General features: G+C 47.2%; 3 protein-coding genes across 3 annotated transcripts; 1 reads left to right on the top strand and 2 right to left on the bottom strand.

Moving 5' to 3' along the window:
- Positions 1-4,498: 4,498 nt before the first annotated feature.
- KD926_003391 (F-box protein) lies at positions 4,499-7,867 on the bottom strand (the record flags this gene model as incomplete). The annotated part of the gene is made up of 3 exons (XM_053097525.1): positions 4,499-6,173; positions 7,198-7,402; positions 7,606-7,867. 3 exons carry the CDS (start codon positions 7,865-7,867, stop codon positions 4,499-4,501), a joined length of 2,142 nt encoding a protein of 713 aa, XP_052958602.1.
- Positions 7,868-8,376: 509 nt separating this feature from the next.
- KD926_003390 (uncharacterized protein) lies at positions 8,377-16,073 on the bottom strand (the record flags this gene model as incomplete). The annotated part of the gene is made up of 11 exons (XM_053097524.1): positions 8,377-9,630; positions 10,420-10,559; positions 11,602-11,818; positions 11,882-12,614; positions 12,736-13,313; positions 13,467-13,570; positions 13,645-13,801; positions 13,861-14,050; positions 14,098-14,405; positions 15,684-15,894; positions 15,943-16,073. The coding sequence occupies 11 exons, from the start codon at positions 16,071-16,073 to the stop codon at positions 8,377-8,379; spliced, it is 4,023 nt and encodes a 1,340-aa protein (XP_052958601.1).
- Positions 16,074-18,399: 2,326 nt separating this feature from the next.
- Positions 18,400-19,932, top strand: KD926_003389 (uncharacterized protein; the record flags this gene model as incomplete). Its single annotated transcript, XM_053097523.1, has 4 exons — positions 18,400-18,678; positions 18,739-19,038; positions 19,168-19,494; positions 19,549-19,932. 4 exons carry the CDS (start codon positions 18,400-18,402, stop codon positions 19,930-19,932), a joined length of 1,290 nt encoding a protein of 429 aa, XP_052958600.1.
- Between the last annotated feature and the right edge of the window lie 1,264 nt (positions 19,933-21,196).

Raw genomic sequence — 21,196 nt, 5'->3', positions numbered from 1 at the left:
ATGTAACGCTCCTACCGGAAGCCTGTAGGAGGGTCGGTAGAGCCATTCGCAATAACTGATTCCGTATATTTATGTCGGAATTTTCGGGTAATCTTAACCATTTCGCAACATTCCGCATTGAATGAAAGGTTCGCCCACGGGGTAAAGGTAGCGATTCTTTAGTTGACTGTCTCGATAAAATATTTAATAGCAAGCTTAATATGCTGCTTCGTTTATAAGGAAAAGGCCTTGCTCTGTAGGTTAAGGTTCACGAATCTCTGCGGGTCCTTAACATTATAGATTTTCCAGTTCTTTTGTCGCTGTACCTCAGGGATTTTAGTGCTGATATCTAGAAGAGTTCGTATGAGATAGTGATCTAAATCTGCGTAGACTTGCTCGTTAATCTCGCAGGCAACGAGCCTAGGAGTCAGGTCCTGCGAGCCGAAGACCAGATCGATAGTAGTTCCGCTTCCGTTGCGCTCTCACGTGATAGTGCCTGGCTCTAGCCAAAGGTCTAGGCATCTCATATCCGTCAGTTCTAGTAACTGGTCGGACGAGGGATCTCTCTTAGAACGTTCTCCCCCCTACGCCGGATAGTGGAAGTTAAAGTCGCCCAACAGGAGCAAACGGGGGTTAGTAGAGCTGTTAGTGGGACCGGTAGAGATAGTTAGGGAGATAACGAGATCAAGGGTAACGTTATCTACTTCGTTAGATCGATTATAAATGTTAAAGATGTGTATTTGTTGGCCGTTAGCATCCGTGAGCTCGAGCTCCTGAACGTCTTTTGAATGCGCTGTATATTTTTAGGTACTAGAAACGATTTGGCATAATATATAGAGATATACGCGGGCCCGCTCGTCCCCTATCTCGGTCGAATCCGGGTATAGGAGCTGGTAGGAGCCGTTAGCAGGATAGTAGGTAGTATCCTTGTAGGGATTCTCCCAAGGTTCTTGCACAAAGATGAGGTCAGCCTTTAGGATTATAGAATCCCGGAGGAACTGTGTTATTACCTTGTCTTTAGATCGATTCGCATTATATTGGAGGATGTGAAAAGGCTTGATTATAATCGGTCAGCCCTAGTGCGTTTCCGTGATACTGAATGGGCCCTTGTGATAGGAGCCGTAGTAAGTACAGTAGTTAGTACCGGGGACTTCTGGAGGGAAACAGTAGAGGTCTCGCTGGTCGAGATCGATCGTTCTCGGTATACTAGTCTACTGCGGGATCGTTTCGTGGGTAGTATTTCGCCGGTTAGTAAGTCAACTAGTATAATAGCCAGATGTAAGACTTCCTGCCGTATTGCGGACTGGATACGGGCACTCTGGATACGGGCACTCTGGCGCGTTTCTTTAGACGAGATAACGTTCTGCATGCCACTCCTTCGTCCACGGTAACCCCTAGGCATCAGAGTCACTGGGGCAGGCATCTCCGGTTCGCTCTGCTGACTGGCTTTTTTTCAGTCAGGCTGCGGAGTCGCATCCGCTCCGTCTGCAGAAAAATCTATTCTATTATCTGAGGGTCCACTAGCTGTAGAAATCATTTCTTGCGAGCCAGCGTGCGGCAGCGTAGATCCCGGTTAAAATCGGACTGTTAAACGATTACGAACGCTCGCAGGTCTACTAACGGACCTTATATGCCTCTCTGAGAGGCTTGTGTACGGCTGGCTATATCTCTCGCTGTTAAATGAGCTGAAGGCTTCCGTACCGCTACATACGGAGAACTGAAAGTCCTGCAGGTAGGAAGAGACCCGATACCAGGCTTGCCAGTGTACTGCTATAGCTTGAACCCGGTCTATCTCTGCTACATATCTCGAATACCTTTTGTGCCAGGCAGCGTATACCTCTTTACACCCTGCACAGTAACGCTCTTGGCTATTAGTAGACTTGTAGGAGCAGTTCCGGGTCTCGTGACTGCTCTCACAGAGTCCGCAAGTTGTTTTATTCGAACAGACAATTCCTATGTGACTATATTGTTAGCAGTTAAAGTACCGTTGGATACGAGCAGTCCAATTATATAATACTGTTTTATAGATAATGCTGTTCCAAATGGTGCCTCGTGCGATTGTCTCGTTAACGTAACGGGAATCTAAGAATTTTACAATCAGAGCAGATAATTTTTGGTTCTTATAGTTAAACGGATAAGTAAGTTATTGTCGGTTGACTTGGTCATTGCCCTAAGCAGATATCCTATCGATTCAACTGAATATAGGTATATGCTCGGTGGGTAAAAGTGAAGTGTCATTCTAAACTACAATCTGCCTAGCTATTTATAGTTCCCTTTGTTTACACCTAGGCATTCCTGATCCCTTGGTATGCCATTTGGAATGATAGGCCAAGCCTAGGCCAAGCAAGGTGCTGTATGGTATGTAGGTTAGGCCAGGATCCTCCACCTCCCTAGTCTGGTTGACAATATCGTTCCAACAGTTATACAATATACGTAATTCGGGAACTCTGTTGAATCTTCTTGCTTATCCAGCAGTCCCTGTTTTTCTCGAGTAACTTGTTAATTACCCGTTGTTATTCCGTATCGGTGGTAAGGTCTCCGATTGACTTAAATGCGATCCCATATATAACGATACCCTAAGAGGGATGCCGTAGCATAGCCCCCGCGCTCAGGTAGTTAACCCATTGATCGTGGGTCCTGGCAGCTTCGGCCTCAGCGGCATAACGGAGTGAAAGACTCAGGTTATCGGACCTAAACTGTTTAGTAACTACAAAACGCGTTTTAGCTAGAGAGAGAGCCCCTATTTGACTGCATATTTTCTGTTTTGCTGTTTCCGCTCTCTGCTTGATATCCGAGGCCATAAGATATCGGTAGATACGCACTGTACCAGTATCCTGTAATTTAACGATGACCTCGCGGTCCTTGCTGAGCTCCGACGGGGTGGCCGGGGCGGTACTGGAGGAACCGTGAAACGAGGTCGTATAGGCCGGGGGAGGCGCGTTATAGACTACAGAGGCCCAGGACTGGTTATTCTGTTTCTGTACACTCGATTGAATGTGATAGGTCTTAGACGTTCTGAAGGGTCTGCCGGATGTTGGCCAGCTCGGGGCCGATACAGCAGTTAGCAGTCAGAATATCTACAATTTCGTGTTACAGAAAATTGCAGGCATTAGTTACCTGCTGTATAAAGTTAACTACCGGTTTGGGGAGCTGTTTCTCATTTGATTCGTTAAATAAAAGGTATTGCTGCGCATCTTTATTGAGGTTCAAAACGCAGTTGAGAAAATTCTGATTGTGCGTGTTTACCGCCTCGGGAATCCCTGAAAGGGCCGGCCACGAGGGTTTCGCCCCAACTATATCGATATCCCCTATAAAGTTAGGCTCAATCGATAACGGCTGGAGTTGATAGTAAACTGGCTGATTCTCGAGGCCGTAGCCTTCGTGGTGGTTAAGTAATTTTTAAAAATTTGGTTCGCGTCGAAGTTGTTGTTTTTTCTCGTGGGCGATTACCCGACGTTCTATGCACCAACCAAGCAGCACTTGCCAAAACCCGTGAGCGATTAATGATGCTATTTTCAGCCGGAGCGCCTAAAAAGCTATTCCAGCATACTATTTTTGACATTGGCACCAGTACGCTTAATAGCAATCAAACTTATAAATTGAAGCATTGTCACGTTCAGTTTCTTCATTCATTATCACTTTTACAGAACGTGAAGAAGTCTCTCAAAAGCCGAAATCCCCATTTCTTCATTATGAACAATCAGATATCCAAATCAGCTGAAGGATGACGGCGCAGAACAGTCTTCCGCAAACTTCGCAAATTCTGCAATGAGTTTGACGTTTGCGCAGTGGTCATCCTGACAGACAACTTGAACCGTCAGTTCATTTTCAAGACCCATGATGATACACCCGCCCTCGGAGATGTAAGTATTGTTAGAGCGATTTGTTGCGTCGCTTCTTCAACAACCTCTAATATTTAGATGATTTAACTATAACATATGCTGCTATACAGCTACATGTAACAAATCATAGACTGTACAGGAGAAAGTGAGCTGATCTCGAGATCCTTAGTACGCCTAGGAAGCTATAGTATTACCTCAAGGGCATTCTATTGACTCTTAGAATCTTAAAATATATTTTCGGGATCTGAGGTGCTTCCAAAAAGCTATATTACCCTCCTAGGGGCATATGCAACATTACCAGAAATGCTATGTTTCAATTATTATTAAGATAGAGCTCTATAAGCACGATCTGGGTCTTCATAAACACCTATGCTTTTCCCATGAGATTACGACGCCTCTAGTCACAACCAACCAACTAGGATGTCTCGTTGATGTGGTACTATTTAGTCTAATAGAGGGGAACATATGCTGACGGCCATTGACTCCAATGCAAATTATGACAGCATGGCTGACGATGAAATTGGTGGAATGCTTGATCAATTCTATGCAGCGAGGCTGCAGACTAGCTAACTATCTACGATCGCTGTGTGGGTCATGTGGTGCACTAAACTACATTCGGAAGGTCAGACATGCGAGGCACCGCCAACAAATTACACTATATTATACAATGAAACCCCTCAAGGGATAACCTTCTGACTCCATAGCCCGGTCCCCAAATCATCCACAACTATGTTAAGCGTCAAGCCTGCCTCAACACACGCGGAGCGTAACGCCTCCTCCTTCTCCTTGCGGAACTCTGTATGGTTCTGATCCCAGAGACGCATGGTGATCTGTTCCAGTCCCGGGGTGTACGCACGCCAGTCAACAAGAAAGCGGTGTAGCAGGCTAATTTCTTCATCCTCATCCCAGTGAAAATCATACATACTCCGTAGGTCATCGCGCAGGCACAGTTCGCGGAGAGACTCTGGTAGGAGAGGGCCGAGCTGGGCGGGGTTGTCGCGATCAATGAACCAGCCTAGCAGCACACAAAGCGGCATCTCGGCTGTTTGGAGGTTCGAGAAATTATGCAGGATATGGGAAAATGTTTCCTTGATGTGGTCATTGGCGTCACCCCAGACGTGATCGCCTAAACTGGACGGGTAATATTCCACCCCGAGTGAGAGGTTCTGTACCGTTGGGCTGACGGAGACCAGGGCCTGTGCTAGCATCGGGGCGTCCCTTACCACGAGCTCGCGTCGATTAGCATAGGCCATGCCGAGGTGTAGATTTTTGAGGTTGGATGCCCGCGAGAGCAGAAAGTTCGCGTCCTGATCCGAGATCGTGGCGCGGGGCAGGATGAGCGTCTCTAGACTTCTAAGATCCAGATCAGGTTTCATCTCCTGCAGGTCGTCGAGATCTCGCATCCAGAGGTTCAAGAAGCGCAGAGACGGGAGACATAACCAGCCCGCAAACTGGCTAGGGTTGTACGCAGGATAGCTGTCCGTATACACATCCTCATCCGTATCCTCTGTCTCGGCAATTGGGACATTTCCACCATAGTCCACAACCTGGAGGTCTTTAAAAGTAGGGAGGGTCCCGTTAGGGAACAGGAGGGCCTGTTTGATCATCATGCCCGGAAACCCATCCCACCAGACCAACGAGTAATCTAGATGGAGCGACTTTAGGTTGGGCAGCTGAGAGAGGAGGATCGCTGCAAGGCAGTAGATATTACCCCCGTAGATCGGCAGATGCCAGGTCTCGGCATCGGCGAATTGGGCGCGCCGAACAAGACCCATGGACTGGTCCAGCACGTCGTGGAAAGACTCTGACTCGGTTTCCCAGTCGATCTCCGGCTGGGTGTCCTCCCATTCTTCGGCGTCGGGTGCAGATACGAGGCTGAGATGGTGGACGCAGGATGCCAGCTCGGGGTCTTGGAAGACCAGCCGAAGCAGCTGCAGGAGCCTTTTGAGCGGCCGGGAGGTCCAGTCCAACGAGATGTTGCGGTATGCAAATGGTGTGGCCGATGCACTGAGGTCCTTGCAGGTGGACGAGATGGCCAAGGCATCATTCAACGAGAGCTGGTCCAGAATTGTGACCAGGCAATCCTGGGGCAGCCGGGACAATGGCCTGGGAGTTATAAGTGGCAGAAGAGAATTGGTCGGAGGGATAATCTCACCCTTCTTTTTGGGACGGAGAATTCTTCTCATCCATGGTGCTGGATTGTATGGAGAATAGCCTTGGAGATGAACGACAGTCTTGGTGTTGTGGGTTATAAGCAAGCGGACTGAGAATACGAGAAAGCGATATGGAAATGCGGTGGGGGCCGAAAAGTGGAATGGCGCGTCGGAGCGGAAGATGCCCCCGCCGGCCCCCCTGAAGGAGAAATGACATGTTGATGGGAATGAAGGGGTTTAAAATAATCCTGTGCAAACCCGCTATAAGAAATCCACCTATCACATGTACGGCTCTGCTAGAAGAATTTAATAATCCTGAACTTCTCGACTAACGTAACCGGACAACGAAGCGGCGTGACAACGGGCCGGCGCGGATCCGCTCAACACCACCACCAAAACGCTCGATTTCAAGAACTTGATCAAAAATGAAGCGATTTCAACGCTCAAAAATGCGAAAAATGCAGTAAAATTAAAACAGACTCTATTTCCTCATTAGGCAAGGCTAGAACTTGGACATTTTAAGCGATTGTGGCCATCCTGATTGCAATTACTGCAGCGAGGTGGCCGGCGCGTAGAGGGCCCCTGGGCAGCCGCCGTAGCCCGATTTCTTGCCTCTTCAGCGGCCTTTTCATTAGCAATTTGACGTCCTATTTGACCGCTCAAAGTGCCTCCTTCTTGAAAATATCGACGTGAGGCCTTTTTATTCGCTTTTTTATACTGATCGGCCGCGCGGAGTTGTTGAATTTCTTGCTGAAGAAGCGTAGTATTCTGCAGAGCGATTTCGGCCGCTTTATACACTTTTTCATACGTTTGTTCCACTAGAAGTGACGATAAACCCGATTCTTGCAGAGCTTGAATCTCTTCGCGTTGATGATTCAATTGGTAGAGGTTCATAGGCGTTTTTCCGAGGTAAAACGAATGATTTGAAGATGAAGTCGAAGGTGGTGTAGGTGTTGAAACGCGCAATTTAAGGTTTGAAATGACCCTTTGTGGATTGTACGGAAAAAGGCCTGTTGATGCGAAAGATTTTTTTATATTCGCTATAGAGAAGGCCCGTGGGTGGACGATTTTATAATGCGATATAAAAGCCTTCTTATCGATCGATTGAATGCCTCCCTGTACCGCCGCATTGATCCTCTGGCCGTAGAGCTTCTTTAGAGGTGCAAAACACAATAAAGCCATTCAAAACCGAGTTTATCAGTAGTCCACCCGTTCTCGCTCACGTTGACCCGCCAGCATTGGGAATAGCTTCAAACCACTTCTCTTGATGAAGCTTACCGGCGAAGATGATCTGCGGCGGTAGAACGTATCCTGCTGCACTGATCGTGACGATTGAAGTGGCCCATTCGCGATTACCGGGTTGAATCGCTCGAGCATTCGATTCTCGCGATTCTGCACCACATACGACCCTTGCAGTTGAAGCAACGCCTATTTGAAAACCCGTCTCATCCATATTATAAGCATCCTGTTCAAGAATCCCATATTTTGTATGGTATTCTGCACTAATTCGAGCCAACGCATTATAAGTTTGGGGTCTTCGCATTCCGCTCGTTGACAATCGTAACGTTTTGAGTATTTTGACTTGATTTCAGCCTCGTGGCGGTTGATGAAGCGGCGGACCCAGCGCTCACTGATAAAGGCAGGTTCGGACGATTCGAATGGCTTCAATTTGGCCCGAAGGAGGCATTCTGCGAGATAACGGACCTTTGCAATAGTAAGAGGGTATCCACGAGAGTCCATATCAAGGATCTTTCGCTTCAATACTGATTCCTCGTTGTTAGAAAGCTTGCGATTATTCGCTTCCCTTTCGTTGCGAGATTTGACTCCATTCAACCGATCTTTTAAGGTGCTTATCTTGACATCAAAGGCCTTTATTAAAGGCCTCAATTGCATGCTTTAAACGCTCATCTCGAGATAAGGCCTCCATAGCAATTTTTACAGTGTTGAAATGCGTTGTTTGAATAAAACGTTGAAGTTTAAGATAAGCTGTGAGGTGCCGCGCCGGCCCGTTGTCACGCCGCTTCGTTGTCCGGTTACGTTAATCACAAGCCCCATAGTAGAATTAATAGAGTAGATAGTAGCGCAGGGGTGATCAGTATTTACTATGTTAATATAGGATTCTATGTTAGTCTTTTAGCACGTGTTAGGCATATACTTCTGCTTACTATCAAACATAAAAATCCGAATTGCATAAACATACACAGAACTCCTTGCATTTAGCAATATCAGGCTGTATTCTATATTCTACCATTGAATCCTTCCCATCCGTAGCCATTGCTATATGGCCTAACCTGACTAACACACAACTGTATAATCACTGGGAAATAATATACAAAGTGGCAGGAAACATGACTCTGTCACTCCTTGGCTGATATCCCACACCCTCCAGAATCGAGGCTCAATTACTTGGGGACGGGGAATTTCGGAACATCCTTCAGCACCTCGATCTGATCCTTCTTGAGATAGGTCGGCTTTTTATCGACGACTTTGAAGTTCAAGCCTTTGGGCCCAACAAACGCCGCGCAACCCCAGCCCTCGCCACACCCGTCCTCGTCCGTCAGACTCTTACCATGCTGGCTCAGATCCTTTGGGTTCCAGATCGTATTGTCACAAGGAGGCTTGATGCCACCAGTTTTCAGAACCTCCCCTGTGATCATCTTCGGGCTCTTCCTGTCGTTGGGATTCTTGGGCACCTTTTCCAGTACCTCTGCCCATGCCACCACGGTGGGTTGCTCCGGCAAGTTCTTCAACGGCTTCGTGGGGTTGAGCAGGGAATATTCGAGGGATGCCATGATTTCTCCACAGGCGCCCTCGTTCTTGTGTTTGACGAGGTCCTCACTGATTGGGTTGTTCGACCCGGTCGTACTGCTTCCACCCTGGTTATTCGACTGTCCCTGGCCGTTGCTTGACTGTCCCTGGCTCTTGTTCGGGTTGGTGCTTCCACCCTGGTAGTTGCGCTGTCCCTGGCCATTGTTCGGACCAGTACCCGTTTTCTTGTCCTTATCTGAGCTGGTGCTTCCGCCCTTGCGTGGTCCCTTGCCTGTCGGACCCCGTTTCTCTGGCGCACTCGTCTGTTCAGGTTCAGTTGTCGCAATACTTCCTTCCCTGCAGCTGATCAGGGCGTCCATGACGTCCTTGGCACTATCCTTCAGAACACTGGTAAATTCCTCCTTCTTGTCCCTCTGTTCGCCCGGATTGGCAACCAATTTACTGAGGCCGCTCTTGTCATAGATGTAGCCTCCACCCTTGAGGCTGGATGCGAGAAAGACCTCATCCCCGACCTTAAGGGCAGTCATGACAGTTGGGAGCTTATTCAACTTAGCCTTATCGGTGCGAGCCTGGCTGAACATCTCCCACCAAGCAGCTTCGGCGAGGCCTGCAATATCGGCTTCGGACACGGAGGAGGATTTCAGTTTAAGGTGGGAAGCATAGCCATTAAACCGAGATTTGCCGATGCTGGTGAATTCCATCTCCTTGACGCCCAGTTTACCCAGGCTATCGAAGGACGGATCATCCTTGTACTTGCTTGGCTTTGGCTTGGACTGAGCTGCTTGGCCTTGCGTGCCTCCTTGTTTACCCACAGGGCCGGCCGCGACGAGGGCCACAAGGAGGTACACCACCAGATAACAGAATTTGGGAATCATGTTCGGATCAACCTAGCATAAGAGTGAGGTTCAAGAATCCGACAGAAAAAAAGAAAAAAAAAAAAAAAAAGAAAAAAAGGAAAGAGTTGGATAAAGAAAGACTTGGATCAGAAAAAGAGGGACAGTAAAAGAATGACTGTGATGATGATGGGGATGATGGACTGAACGAAGGCACAACGACGAGGTATTTATACCCTCGACCGCTGGTTTCCATCTTGATATACGGATATCAAAGCATCACTGTATGGGGGGGATAGACATGGCGCTAATCAGATGCAGAATGGCAAGTCAGCTAGCAAGTCGGTTGTCCGGAGGGTAGATGGCCCCTATGGGGGCCGTTCTGGGTTCGCTTAGCCTTTTCCATAGAGAGTCTGATGGGTATACTCTCTGTATATCCCCCGGCGTCTATCCTCCGGGCCCGACTTGACGCCCGACTGTGGATCAGAAAGGGCCCGGTGGAGCCGCCAGAAGAGCCGCCCCCAAAACCCCTGACAATTGTGCCTGCAAGAACAGAGCGCTAGGGCAATACCCTCATGCCCTAGGCGTTATTTTTAGTACAGAAGACTTAATAGACATTATAGGTAATTATCTCTTATAAATGGGAATTGTCGACAATCAGAAACGCCAGCTATCTAGGGTCTAGACACCTTTGTAGCTGAGCAGGATTTTTTCCACAGGAATGTATCATGTAAGATGTTAAGATAGATCTAGAAATGTCATGTCTGGTTGCTTCAATTATGCTGATTAGCTTTCTTCTTAAGATTTATGTAAAATCAAACGCATAATTAAGTTGTTCTATACTTCATGAAGTGTGTTGCCAACGACTTGCATATAATAATGCCAGCCCTCTGCAGAACCAGCCATCAAACCAACACAAACCCAGGCTGCAGTCAACGCCAACACTTCATCTGCATTACAGATCACATTTTCCGCAATTCCTCCTACAATAAATGGCCAATCAGCCTAGCTACATTTACAGTTTGACTCTCGACTGCGATTGCACCACGTCAGAACCCGCGACTGGGTTGGTTGGTTGGTATTTATGCAAAGCAAAACACGTCTGGCCTAATTTCTACCCAACAAACGCCCTTTATCTGTCCAGTCCTGTTCCATCCCGTCCTAGAATTATTTCACTCCATGTACGTACATACATACAACCGTTACCTACCTCGTCTTCGTCATCTAATCGTCCTCGTGAGTCGCTCGCGTCAGGGTATACTCTACATTTCTCGTTTCAAGGTACATAAAAGAAAGAAAGGGTCATGACCACCGCACCGCGTCAATTGTCGCCATGTGTGGTAGAATAAGGAAGAGAGGAAAGATATAGTGGAAGGAAAGGAAAAGTATTACAGTGGGTATAGGTCAAAAAAGTCGTACTAAGGGATGCTTAATGGCGACAATTAATTAGTCATTTGGGAGCTTTCATATATCCTGAGAAGATATGACAGCCTTGGATCTCCATAAGCTGCTTTTTACTTCACGCACCTAAGCAATCGGTTTGGTGGTCCTTTGGTAAATTCAGAGCATACTTCCTTCCTCCTTGTTATCGGAAGGTGCGGGCATGAATGAACTCGAATGAGGCGTAGCTATGGCCCTGGGGGCGTCATGTGCGGACAGCGGTTGAGCTGGAAAGGAGTCTTTGCCCGGATTTTCCCGCCTTTGCGCTATGACCACATGCATTCCAGACATTGGTTCAAGGGCCCGAGGGCGCTTCAATGTGGGCTGTCTCTCTAGGCGTAATTGCTAGTAATGTACCCTTAGAAATATCGAATGATAAAGGTCTAATTCTTTCAATCTAGCTGCAAACGGTGGTTTAAACACATGAAGAATGATAAGCAATCTAGCCTAAAAAGGCAGCTAGAAGAGACATAACTTTTGAAGCGTGGAAATAACAGAAAAATCTGCATAATCCTCGGGGATCGGTAGTTACCAATACCGATGTCCGGAATAGGAAGGTCTCCTATGTAACTAGCGGTCACATACGGTTGACATTCAACCATTTCACCTCCTCCAAGTCAATGACGACCAAACGGCCCCCCAGGTCGTCCCACAACATATTGCGCCATTCACTGTCGCTATGGACAACTCCATACGATCGGAGCATGGCCAGAGCTTTGTCGCGCTCTTGGTGAAAGAAGTTGAAATTCCCGTCATTGATGACACGCTGAAGCCGCGTTCCAGACCAGCCCAGGATCATCATCTGGGTCATTAATTCACCGTGATACTAATATGCAACGCGAGGCTTAAAGTCCCCAAGACAGACAGGGATGTGCTGTCCCTGCAAGCTCCGGAGGTGGTGATAATTGTCCACTTCCGCTTGAAGGCGATGCTGTTTCTCCACAGTCGTAGCTTTAATGACCACAGTGTATCCGTGTGAAAGAAGCGTGGCTTTCATGAGGTAGCCTGTCCGACCACAGACGTGCAGCTGATCAAACCCATGGTTTCGATCTCGGGTAAGTTGACGATGAAGCTGGCGTGTGAAATCCTGCGGTCCCATGGAGTGTCTATGACTACCGTGGAGTTTCCAGTTGGGGCATTTGTGACCCAGAGGTTCTCGGTTGACCATGCCGCGGATGCAGGCAATGGTGCAGTATGGTCGTGTAGAATGCCTGTCTTTTCGAGAAGTCTGTTTTTTATCCCGGCCGGCTCGTGTCCTTTCGCTTCCCTTAGTTGATTGACGGTTGTTACCTCTGCTGCAGCTCAATCGGCTACGCGACGCTGCTGCGGCGGATGGTAATTGCGATTCTTGGTCGCTGCCGCTGCCTTCGGGCGATGAGTGCTTTGGTGTGGATTCGTCTGGTTGACAGCGACCACGAGAGCGTGTATTGTGTGTTTTCCGATCTCGTTTCTTATGCGACGGCCGATAATTAGAGGACCTCAGATCTTTACGGAGAGTTTCGGGGATGTCCTTCAGCACGTCGAGATATTCGACCTCCCAGGTCGTTAGCTTGTCGTGTGCCACATCTTCTTGGCGAAACATCCGGTTGGCACGAGAACTCCCATATCACAAACGAAATATCCCTTCTGAAATGCTCTAGGACCTAAAGTGCGAAAAAAAAAAGGGTTTCTTAGTTGGGCGACGGAATTTGCGTCTAGCATTTCATCCGTTTCGCATACCTGAATAGGGGGTGGGCTACTTTTCGTTTCTGTGCACCAAAGTCATTGGGCTGAGCACAACTCATGCAGCGAATTTCCCCTGGAATATCATGACAGGAAGAGCCAAAATGGTCATCAAATCCTTGTTGCTGCTGGAACCAGGATATGCTTTGGGGGAATCCGCTGATTTTCCGAGTGACTTTATTGCCTATACGAATAGAGATCGTGATAAGGTCTGTTGGGTGTCGCACGGAAAATGACACATGTTTTCGGTAGCGATGGCATACGGAACAAATATCCTGACCCAGTTCACATTTCGTAAGGACCTCCGTTTGCGTTAGGAACTCTATTTGCGAGGAGTTGAGCTCCGTGAGTGCATCTGCGACCCGGCGATAGTCCCCACGGCAGTGGATGGAACCCTGGCAGTAGTAGACTCCTAAGTTATATAATACAGGGCGATCCAATTGAAAATAGAAACTTGAGGTTAGCAGTGCAGTTGCAGCCCCAACCAGGTCCTGGCAGATCTGTGGGTTGCACTGCACATAATGCTTCTGCTCCTCAATACTGTCAGCATTGTCGAGCCGGATGGGTCGCGCCAACTGCGAATTCAGTCGCAATATGTCTTGATCTGATGTGGTTCTCTTTATATTTAAAAATTGTTGCTGTCCATCCAAAAAGATGTTCAAAGCACTTAGAAGGCGAGAAAGTGGATTGGCAAGCTTAGGTTGTCTTGGCTCTTCCCCCATTCTCACTGATATAGCAACGTCGATAGTGCCCCCAGGCCACAGTCTGAGTGCTTCCCATCCCGCCAGCTCAGTCGGGTTCGGAAATCCAAGGGCGCCATCCCAGAAGTCTCCTGTATTGAGCTTCATTGGTTTGAAAAACATATTAAATTTAGCATTACTCAACATAGTAGTGAGCATGACTTACCCTGGAGCGGCTGAAGTACGACCCACACGCTTGGGTACATGCCGGATGACGACAATGAAAGTCGCCGAGTAGAGCTTTGCAGCTCAGGTAAGACTGAACGTGGCTCTACCACTTGCCCATATTCAAGTATTGTTCCATCCGTTTGGTAGGCCACAAGCTGTTATCGCCCAAGCAGAATGGGCAATAGCCAGACTTGACTGAACAGTTCCGGAAAACTATGGGATCACATCGAAGCAAATTACCCGGGTTGCAGAGATGAGTCTCGCAATGCTCATGCCAGTCTTGCTGATTATTGAACCACTCGCCGCACTCGAAGCAAAACTCCGCAAAACCATCATCACCCATTAGGCGTAATGCTTTTGACATGCAAAGATACAGATGAAGCCATTGACGGTAGAGATAGAGCCTATCAGATCAGTTCAGTTAGGACCATATCACTAAGAGCAAACCTACCTGTCTAACGATTTAACACATATACAACCTCTATCGACTGGCTGCAGGCTTGAACGAAAGGCCACTTGGTGATGCTCTCTGCAAATTGCTTCTAGTGCCAGTATAGCTTTTCGTCCGGTTGGGCTTCGTATGGATGACCTTGTAGGCAAAATCCGAGCGAGAAGTTCACGCTCCGGCATTATACGTCGGTAAAAGAGGAAAAGAGTGTATTCATAAACACTTCCCGCTTGAGAATTCTGCTGGAGGTAACGTTGTCGTTTTAGTTCCTCTAGATACAGCTTGTCCTTTTGGTTCTTGACACGGCGGCACTGTAATCGGATCTCTTGAGCAGTCTCGAGGTCATTTATACTTTCAAATTGTTCCTTGAGGAACGCCGATTCTTTGTCAAGGGCTATAATATCATTTCTTTCTTGGAATTCAAACTCCGTTTTCGCGGATAGTAATTGCTACAGGTTGACCTTTCGGTACAAGCCTATACTCCGTCGATTTTGGATATGCTCATGGCGAGATGCAACATTCAAGTAGGTTACAGACCCATCTACTTCGCATACTGGGTGGGCATATGACCTGCCAAAGGTGCGAGGTTCGACGTGTCCGGCTTGTTTTATGCAAGCAGTCTAAAAATATCTTTTATCTATAGTATATTAATATTTAGACATGAACGTCAGATTAAGGTATTTTCTTGCCAGCTTTCATGAGATTTTACCGACGACATGCACGGGCGGTAATATTCCGACTATATCCGCTTCGATGACCGAAATCTGCAAACTCTTTTCTAAAGGTGTCAGTACCCTTTGCGCTTCCGATAGAGCGTTCACAGTCAAGTTTGTTAAATGGCCTGAAGATTGGGATATCGAGAAGGTCATTCCGGAAATAAATAACCTAAATAATGTAATTATCTTGTATTGCTAGGTTAGTGAGCTTGATAGAGCTGATCGCGTCAAGTATCTCAGAACAAGAAGCGTACTGAAGGAAGGCCCGGTCTCCAGAAAATAGCGGCAGCATAAATAGAATGAAATTAAAAAATAGTGGAACCGCCTCTCTGTACACCTCATAGAAGGCGTGTATAGGAAGTTCCCATCTCTTCATCCGCCAATAGCCTTTGATAAATTCCCTAGAATATGTTAAAACTAGCATTAGAGTCTGATCAACTTACTCTATAGTAAGTACAAAATGCTATACACTATCAGCATTACAGTTTCGATAAATTATAAATGGGAAGTACGAACCTTGTAGCATGCGGCTATAACATTAGTACAGATAACGGAATCTTTATCTTTTTTTTTTTTTTGACGAGCAATGTTTCAGCAGGATATCGACTTATAGACTTCTCCAGTTCGGGCAGAGAAAAAGCAATATAGCAGTATTGATGCTGAGAGCTGCACTCTACTCCGATCAGGATAACAGCCCGGTATTCCTTGAAGTCCCTACACCAGAGCTGTGTTTTGAGGACGAGCAAATCATTCGGAGAAACCCCATCTTTGGGTATCTCGGCATTTGGAAGACCCAATTTATTTGCGAGATCCGATATAATATACTATGGGTCTCTTTAGTATCTTATATAAGCCTAGCTCAAGCGAACGAACCTCCTTCATTGTTGTAGACATGTTTTGGGGGACATGGAAGTCCCGGTTCCGGGCCAAGCCTGCCTCAAAGTGCCGTCGGAAACTTTCAATGGTGTCAGGTGCAGGTTTCTCCTCGATTCGCCCATCCGTGTTCCTGGTCACGAACTCAAGGAAGGCTTTGTAGGTTTGGATGTCAGGGTGAGATCGGGCGGTAGGGTACAACTCTAGAAACCTAGAAACATCAGTAGGAATTCTCTGTGGGCTAAAAGTATTTATCTACTGGTCAAATATCTCAAGGGTCTTCTCATATTCCGCCTCTGTCTTTGGGAGAACGGCTCGCTTTATCTCTTTGTTATCGTGATTATCGAGGTTAATTACGCACGTAAATCTTTTCGCTCGGTCTTGACGCATATTTATAGAGTAGCCTGGAGCATAAAAAGATGAAGGGCAAGAGGGTGTAAACGCCATGTTTATAACAGCGTACCTGCCCCTCCTTTCTGCTTTTTTGCTCCAATGTCAAAATGTAGCTTCTGGTAGTGTGGGTGCAAAATATTCAGGGGCCTGAAGGCTTCACCCGAAGCCGCCGGAGCGTCGGCGTCAAAGCGGCAAGCCCGCTAGCGCTGGGGTGGGTGACCACCGACATATACATGCTATTGTATGTTTTTCATTTCATTTTGTTTATTTTTTATACTTCTCTACTCCCCTTCCGTCCCTTCCTCCCCAAAATCGTACTATTTCTACCCGATCATGCAACGCCTCGCGCATCGACTGAAACAGTCCGTTTTTGATGGCTGCCTTCTCCTGCTAGGAGTTTTTTTCAGGCAGGCATCATTCTCGACCCACACGGTAAAATAGAGGAGGAGAATCTACGATACACGCCCGAGAATTTTTACCCTGTAAAGATCGGTGATGTATTCCGCTCAAGGTACCAGGTAGTTGGAAAACTTGGATATGGGGGCTATTCCATGGTGTGGCTCTGTAGAGATCTACAGTAAGTTCCAATTCCAGTAACATTGAGATTGAGAGTTGAAAGGTGGTAGGCAACATGTTTACGTTACATTGAAAATGTACGAACATGACTCCAGCCATGGGAGATGGGAAAAGGAAGTGTACAAATATCTCAGCAATGTTAACTCAAGCCTTACAGGATTTTTGCTGGTGCGACGCGCTTTGGACGACTTTCAAGTCAGCACCTGGCTGCTTGATTATCAGCGTACATACGTTTATGAGAGATAGACGACCGAGGAGCGACTTAGCCACGCGCGCACTCAGATTCGCCGGAAAACCACCATACAAAGCCTAGTGCGTGGTCAAATTTGCTTAGGGCTACTGCTACTGAGCTTCTTGTTTCGTGAGTTGCTGGCTAGGCTGTGCCATTAATGATCCCGGGGATATGTATCATTATTTTACTGAGTTTTATGATAGGAATGGAAGGCGGATGCATTTGCTTCCTATGGTGAGGGGGCAGTTTTATTGAGGGATTGGTTTATGCCCGTTTGCTTGGGTCTTTAATTTGTTGTTTTTGGGGGTTCATTTTCCCCCTCTCGATTTGGGTCCATTTCTCTTTTATAAATTCTTTCTCCATGTTGTATTCACTAATTATTTTATCAATCCCTGCATTACATGTCTTTCAGCCTTGGAGAAAGATTGGAAAAAGAATTTCTGTTACTAGAAGTTGACACTGGCAGGAAGCTGGAAATTCTCCGGATTGGTTTCTAACCAACACCGCTCATAATGGAATATGACTAAATTTCATGTTCCACAAATACTTACTAACAAATCGTTCTGGTTTCCTAGATACACAGAGTAAGTCCGATCTGCATGAGTAGAGCTTCTGTAACCATATACAAATATAGCATGGGTATTTCAAATCCTTTTCTTCAGCATCTCAATATTCAAGATTCCAAGTCTGATTTACTCATGGAAGGAAATGACCGATGTCCATATACCAACTCTTGTATATGATACAGACTTAAATATAGTCTAGAGTTTGTTTCACTCACTGTAAATGTGTTATAGGCACAGCCATCAACTGATAAGACAAAGATCCTAGGCCTCAGAATATGTTGTTAAAGAGCTTTCCTTGTTTTATCTCTGTCCTGAGCTATCATATCTAGGTGTTTGTGAATCATCTTAATGCAGGAATTACTCCGGCTGATTAAGGGAGCGGTGACATACGGTTTTAGGTTCCAATACCCTAACCCCCAAAACTCTCCAACAAAGAAATTTACGTAGATAACCTTCATGGCGGACTAAATTGATCGTCTACCACCAATAGTTTTAATTGGATTTGGGGCGAATGAGTGCTATTGCGGGGAACAAGAGGGTATTATCCAGTGTCCTAGCCAACTATATTGTTCTCTGTAGAGTTGATTTATATTTAAGAGGAGATATTCAGTTCTGCTTTGATTTATATTTCAAGTTGTATATCAAAGTACATCAAAGAGGTACGCAAGTAGCACCTGGAAAAAAGAAACACTTTTGAGCGTTATTCGTCAGACCTCACAGCGCCTGGGAGGTTCCCGTTGAACCCCGGGGGCATGACCAGCTGCCAATAAAGGATCACGCAACGGGACACGTCATTCGGCCAGTGTAACACGCTAAATAACTCGGAATCTGGCTCGATAAGACTCTCTCCTTTACCACCCACTGCACCAAGGCGGTAGCGAAGGCGAACGGGAGCCTCGAAGCCCTACGGAGCATCTCTGCGTCCACATGGGGCACGTCCCTGCTGAACATGCGGACCATATATCTGGCCGTAGTAGTTCCGCAGATGCTCTACGGGGTTGCTGCATGGTATAGCCCTGCCAGCGGGCGTACTAAGTATGCAAAACGGCAGAAGACTATCAACGAATTCGAACAAATCCAGACACGGGCGGCAGTACTTATTAGCGGAGCGTTTAGAAATACTGCCTCTGCAGCTCTAGGGGCAGAGCTGTTCCTGCCTCCGGTCCGCCTGCACATGCAACAGATGATTGAGGAGACCGCAATCCGGATACAGACCGGACCGGTTATGGTCTGTCCCCGGGGGTTAGTCAATAAGAGGAGCTCGGTGGAGATAAAACGGTCAGGGTAGTCTCCCATGGAGGCGCTGAGGTGGAGGAAGGGGGGCCCCCTGTGGACCGGAGGCCGAAGTTTGGCTACGTGGGAGTCCCGAAAGGCACACGTGCTCGCCCCGTGGGAACTCCCACTTAACTGCGTGATCGAGGGAGCGGATAGCGCAGTCCAGGAACACGACAGGATCTGTCAGGAAAACCGGAGGCAGATCTGGTACTCTGACGGCAGCGGCTTTAACGGCCACATAGGGGGCGCTATAGTCTCGATTCGGGCCAGGAAGGTCCGCAAGAAATACCTAGGAGCCACGGCTGACTCCACTGTATACGTAGGAGAGCTAGAGGGGGTCAAAATGGCTCTGAAGTGGGCAGAGGCTGCCCCGATCACAATCTTTTCAGACAGCCAGGCGGCCATTCAAGCCGTGCAGAACCCTGGCTGACCATCGGGCCAGTACATACTACGGGCTATCTACGAGAGGATCAGGTCCCTGAGAGGCAGTGGTCTGCAGCAGGGAGATATAGAGCTGCGCTGGATCCCTGCGCATATCGGTATAGAAGGGAATGAACGAGCTGACGAGACAGCCAAGCGGGCCGCGATAAAGGGGATTGAATTAAGCTCAGTAAGGCCGCGGGAGCTGGCCGCTCGGCCAATCACGAGGCTCGCAGCTGCAGCCAAAACTGACGTACGCCGGAGAATCCAAGCGCAGTGGGCGAAGTGGTGGGAGCGACAACAGGTTGGAAAGCCTACCAAACGGTTGATTCCGAAGCCGAATAAGAAGGTCTTAAGGATATACGAGGGCCTGAGCAAGCCCCAGACCTCTATAATCATCTAGATGCGCACTATGAGGATCGGATTGAGGCATTTCCTCTTCAAGATAAAGCAGGTCGACTCCGACCGCTGCGGGTGTGAATTAGGCTTTCAAACGCCTAAATACGTCCTTATGGAGTGCTCGCTGCACCTCGCCAGTCGGAGAATAATGATGGAACGCCTCGACTCTATCGAGGGACTGCGTGAGCGTATACAGGATTACGACGCAGTCATGAACTACCCGCAGGCGATACGCTACGTCGCCGATTTCATGCAACGAACAGGCCTCCTACAGCAGTTCCGATTCGCCACGTTTAACGACAAGAAGGACAAGGAGGTCCCGGAACCCAGCACCCTCCTAGAGGGACTCGATCTAAACGAGGAAGACGATGGTTATATTGAACAATAAAAGAGCCAGGAAGTCTCAACTGGCTACGTGACGCACACAGGAACAGTGGATCCCACTGGAATATCACAGGTAGAACGGAGTGGAAGGAGAGAACAGCGTCTAGAGGCGCAGTAGGCACGCGGCAGGCGTGTGGCAGCCGGTTTAATTGTGTTACTTTTTGATCTCTTTTGTCTACTGCATTGGTTTTATATGGCGTACGGGCTCGAGATTCTGCTTCATTCGGCGAAGCGCCTGCATAGGCTGTCGTTTTAATAGATAGGCTTCACCAGGTTAATAGAATTTTGATTGATTGATTGATTGACAAATTCTTCCGTAAGCCAATGGCCAATGACACCAAGGATAGGTAGGTTATTCTGGCTAGTCCACGCATCAAGAGATAAAGCAATTGTTTTGCATGTAGCTGAAAGCTCCTCTCTCAATTCAGCACGCTGTAAGTCGAAATCTTCCATGAGACGTTGCCGAAGAGTGTGACAAGAGGTAAACAGAAGTGAAATCGCTAGTATATCTTTGAAAATTTGCTGAAATGTGACTGATTCGATGATAGTAAAAGGTTGCTTATTGCTGACAACCCAGCGAAGAAGGTTCTTTTCAAGAGTTTCTTGAGTTGTAAGCTTCTCCTTATTACCCCAGAGACTGACAATAGTAAGCTCCTGAGTAATAGTTGCCGACTTAGAGGTAGTAATTCCAGGTGGTAAGATCCCATACTTCTCTTTTAAATGGAGCCGGATATTGGTAGTAAATGTCTGTCGCTTTGAGTCTGTTGTAGACCAATTACATGGTGCCCCGGTATTCTTGTTAATGATAATACAAGAGATTTCTCGATTGACAGACCTCTCCTTTCTGCTCCTTTTCTCGATCTATTCATTAGGAAACTCTCTTATCTGAAAATGATCCTGCAGCCATTCAATCTTCTGTTGTTTTGCGTGTGAATTTTCGGAAACAGTAGTAGTAGTTGTTGTATTTGGAAATTGAGAGGCAGATTCTGACGGTAGTATCTCTTTATCCAGAAAATCAAGATAAGAGATTATATCAGTAGAGGCTATTGGTTAAATAATAGATTCAGGTAGAGAAGATGGGCCATGTTCTTGTAGATCTTGAGTTGCTGGAGTCTTAGTTAGATTCGACATCCAGTCTTCAGGTAGTGTATCACTATCAAAACTATCCTTTAGAGCGAGGTAATTTTGACGATTTCCGCGTGTTTGCATTGCCATTAGAGAAGAACGGGTAAGTAAGTAACTAAAAGGAGAAGTCCCTTTCGAGAGCT

Source organism: Aspergillus affinis, assembly GCF_023601865.1.
Source record: "Aspergillus affinis strain CMG 70 chromosome Unknown NODE_17_length_398122_cov_92_786867, whole genome shotgun sequence".
Taxonomy (NCBI): Eukaryota; Fungi; Ascomycota; class Eurotiomycetes; order Eurotiales; family Aspergillaceae; genus Aspergillus; species Aspergillus affinis.
This window is presented reverse-complemented; position numbering and strand designations above follow the sequence as displayed.